This window comes from Fragaria vesca, linkage group LG4 (assembly GCF_000184155.1).
Source record: "Fragaria vesca subsp. vesca linkage group LG4, FraVesHawaii_1.0, whole genome shotgun sequence".
In the NCBI taxonomy this organism is placed as follows: domain Eukaryota; kingdom Viridiplantae; phylum Streptophyta; class Magnoliopsida; order Rosales; family Rosaceae; genus Fragaria; species Fragaria vesca.
Window position 1 is genome coordinate 98,030 of NC_020494.1, and position 3,462 is coordinate 101,491.

The 3,462-nt window shown below is 37.9% G+C and overlaps 1 protein-coding gene across 1 annotated transcript; it reads left to right on the forward strand.

Annotated features, from left to right (window-relative positions):
- The first annotated feature begins 257 nt into the window (after positions 1-257).
- On the forward strand, positions 258-1,094 carry LOC101298592 (ethylene-responsive transcription factor 1B-like). Its single transcript, XM_004296313.1, has one exon. The coding sequence runs from the start codon at positions 260-262 to the stop codon at positions 1,067-1,069; it is 810 nt and encodes a 269-aa protein (XP_004296361.1). The 5' UTR covers positions 258-259; the 3' UTR covers positions 1,070-1,094.
- The last annotated feature ends 2,368 nt before the right edge of the window (positions 1,095-3,462 follow it).

The window sequence follows — 3,462 nt, forward strand, 5'->3', positions numbered from 1 at the left end:
AAACTCTAAAAAAAATATCGTGAACTGAAAATCCTATGTTTTCTTAATTAAGTATAATATATTTACACATCTTTTAGGAAATGAAAGGTGGCCAAATTGAGAAGTGTTTCTTGGTCATTTTAGCTTTTAACATTTGGATCTATTTCTCAACCAAAAAAAAAAAAAAAGTGGATCTATCGGTCCTACTTGATCCCGTGGATCAGTTGGCAGTGTATAGTATAAAGAGGGGAAGAGACTCCAAATCTTTGATTAAACTCAAATGGGGTATTGGGACAACCACAATATGAGCAGCTACACAACCACAAACACATTCCAAGCAGAAACTACTTCAAACATCTCCGATTTCCAAATGAACAACTCTATCTTCCACTCCCCAAATTCTGAAACTTCTTCCGAGTTTTCTTGGGATGCTCTCGAATTCGGCAATACTTCTCTTCCTTTCAACGAAAACGACTCCGAGGAAATGCTTCTCCTTGGGATGCTTTCCAAGGCCACCCAAGAAACTACCTCATTCGAAACAGAAACACACAACTCAGCTGCCTCATCCAACCCCATAAAGCAGGAAGAAGAAGTATGCTCCGATTCTACGTCCGAAGAAGAAAAACAGAAAACCCCGAAGAAGGACAAGTCCTACAGAGGCGTCAGACGGCGACCGTGGGGAAAATTCGCCGCCGAGATAAGAGACTCGACCAGACATGGCGTAAGGGTTTGGCTAGGCACATTTGACAGTGCTGAAGCCGCAGCTTTGGCCTATGACCAAGCCGCCTTTGCCATGCGGGGCTCCGCCGCCGTTCTCAACTTCCCGGTGGAGAGAGTCCGGGAATCTCTTCGTGACATGAACTGTGCTACTTCGGATTTGGACGGGACGTGTTCGCCAGTGGTGGCGCTAAAACGAAAGCACTCGATGAGAAGGAAAATGGGGAACAAGAAGAGTAAGATGGAGAGAGATGTGAGGTTAGAGAATGTGGTGGTGTTCGAAGATTTAGGAGCAGATTACTTGGAACAACTTCTGAGTTCATCTGATCAGAGCACTTGTACTACTACTGCTGCTGCTGGTAAATATTGGTGAATCAAAACACTTCCAACTTTTCATTCATTTTTTTTTTTTTCGTATCAACTCTTTGTAATTCTATCTATCACTTCAAAGATCATTTCGAAATCCTTGAATATCTTTTCAATTTGTTCTTTTTCAATGTAAAGTACCAAAAGGATAAGGAGAAACGTATCGTACGCAAGTGTTTTTGGTTGAGGGGGCTCGATCAAGTAAAGGATTGAGATGACACTAAGTTGTTTCATTCCATTAACTTTACTGATTCAGAGATTGTATAAATATAGTCAACTATCTTAATCTGCTGAGTCATACACAAAATGACTTTGGCTCCATGCAAGCGTGCAGTGCAAGACATGCATTATGATTCTCGAGTCTCGACTATACCATCCAAGGTAAGATCAGTACACCTTTATTTTTGGAGATTAAGGAACTCAGTACTAGCTAAGCTATTAGCACTTCCACTATGGCTAGCTATTCATCTCAATCTTTTTTACTTGTACAATTTCGTACGAGGAAGAAATTTATTGTGAAAAGAAAATGTAACTAGTCAAACGTGTGCCGCGACCAGTACGTATACGTATATGATTTGTTTTTTATGGTTGAAAAATCTTAAATTTTGCGTGTTTAATAAAAATTGTGTCAGATTTTCACGTGTATCTCAAGACTCGTAATATATTCATTACAATGTTGTAAAAACTCAAGATATATACGTACTTGTTTTGTTTTCTTTGCAGGTTGGTTGTCCAACTTAGTTTTAACTTTGCATCAAATAAAAACTTAGCTTTAACTTAGTGAGCTTCCAAAATTAACTGCACAATTGATCAGTTACTGATGCTATCCTCAAGAGACATAAGCCAGTCATCTGAAAAAGGAAAATATATAGGAATATACATGTCAGGCTGTAACCAATTAGGAGATGCAACTTGGTTATCGCATTTGTTGCTTCTTCCATCTCAATCAATCCCAATCTCGATCCTAAAGCGAGCAAATTTGTCTTTGAGCAAATAAGCCTAATATTTCTTAGAAGCAACAACAGTTTCATTAATAACCTGTTAAACACGAAGTGATATGACAAAATAAACCTTCTTTAGCACAATTTCATGCTAAAACACAGTAAAAGATATACGAATTCATATGCTACGTATTCAATTTTTTTTTTTTTTCCAAGGAATGAATCCTCCAGTAGCCAATTAAGATCGAGAAGAATACACTCTGCATTTTGACAAGAAACCCAAACTAGCTGTGGCATATTTGAATACAAACTCAAGTTGAGTTTTAAAAAGAGAATTGAGTGGTTGTGTGGAGAAGGGGCAAAAATGAGCAAAGCAAAGGACCCAGAGCTTGAATTAATTAGAACTGTTTTGGTCCAATTTCAAAGCCACGAAAAAGAAGCTTCGCAATGGCAATTCGGTCTTGCCAATTTGGTTAGACCAATATCTGCTACTTACGACTTATCTAATTCATTCTGATTTTATACACATAATATCTGATTATATTATGTTTAAATTAAAGTGGGGCTTTACTTGAGAAAATTTGTTATTCTTCGTACGTTCTCTTTGGACAGCCACGTACTCATATTATACATCTGCTCCCGATTGATGAAACGCACGACAGTGATATTTTAGATTTCTTAAACATATGAAATTATTGATTTGCTAAAACAAAAGCAATCTACTAGTCTGTATAGCTCTTGAAAGACAGTTTTTTTTAGGCCTTTTTAGGCCTCGTTATAACCAGTAAAAAAAGAGCAATATAATGAAACACATTGAAGATGAGATTGTAGTATACAGTAACGTTCACCTGACCAGTTACTGATCAAAGGAATTATGGTTAATCATACACTCTTGAATGTAAATTTAAATAGTGTGAAGTATTATTTTAAAGTTAAGTTGTTTTGTTTTCAACTCTTAAATTTACATCTAATGATGGTTGCAGTGAACATGACTGTTGTAGTATATCAATCACACCATAAAGTACTTCATGGTATAAGTTATAATTTCAGTGGTCACTTTTCTAATGTGAGACATTATCTGATCTTACTATTTACAATGCTTTGTCACTCTCCTAGCATGATGTTGTGCTAGTCGATGACGACTGCTCCGATCTTTTGTGTGTGTTTATCATGCAGAAGGCGTCATCGACCTCTTCGTACGGTGCATGCTTCTTTCATGGGGACCTGGCTGGTGCTTAGGTGATTTCCTGTCATGGTGGTTTGGTGTTGCAGACTTGCAGTGAATTGTTTATGTGACGATCAAGAAAAATTCTGGCGGTAAGGGTAATGGCTAGCTGTTACACCCCTAAAGTCTCCACTACTAGGACAAGCACTTTAGCCGACGAAAAAGTTTCGTCGGCCTGTTAGCTTAATTCGTCGGCTAAGATCTTAGCCGACGAGCCATCATCGGCTAAGATTT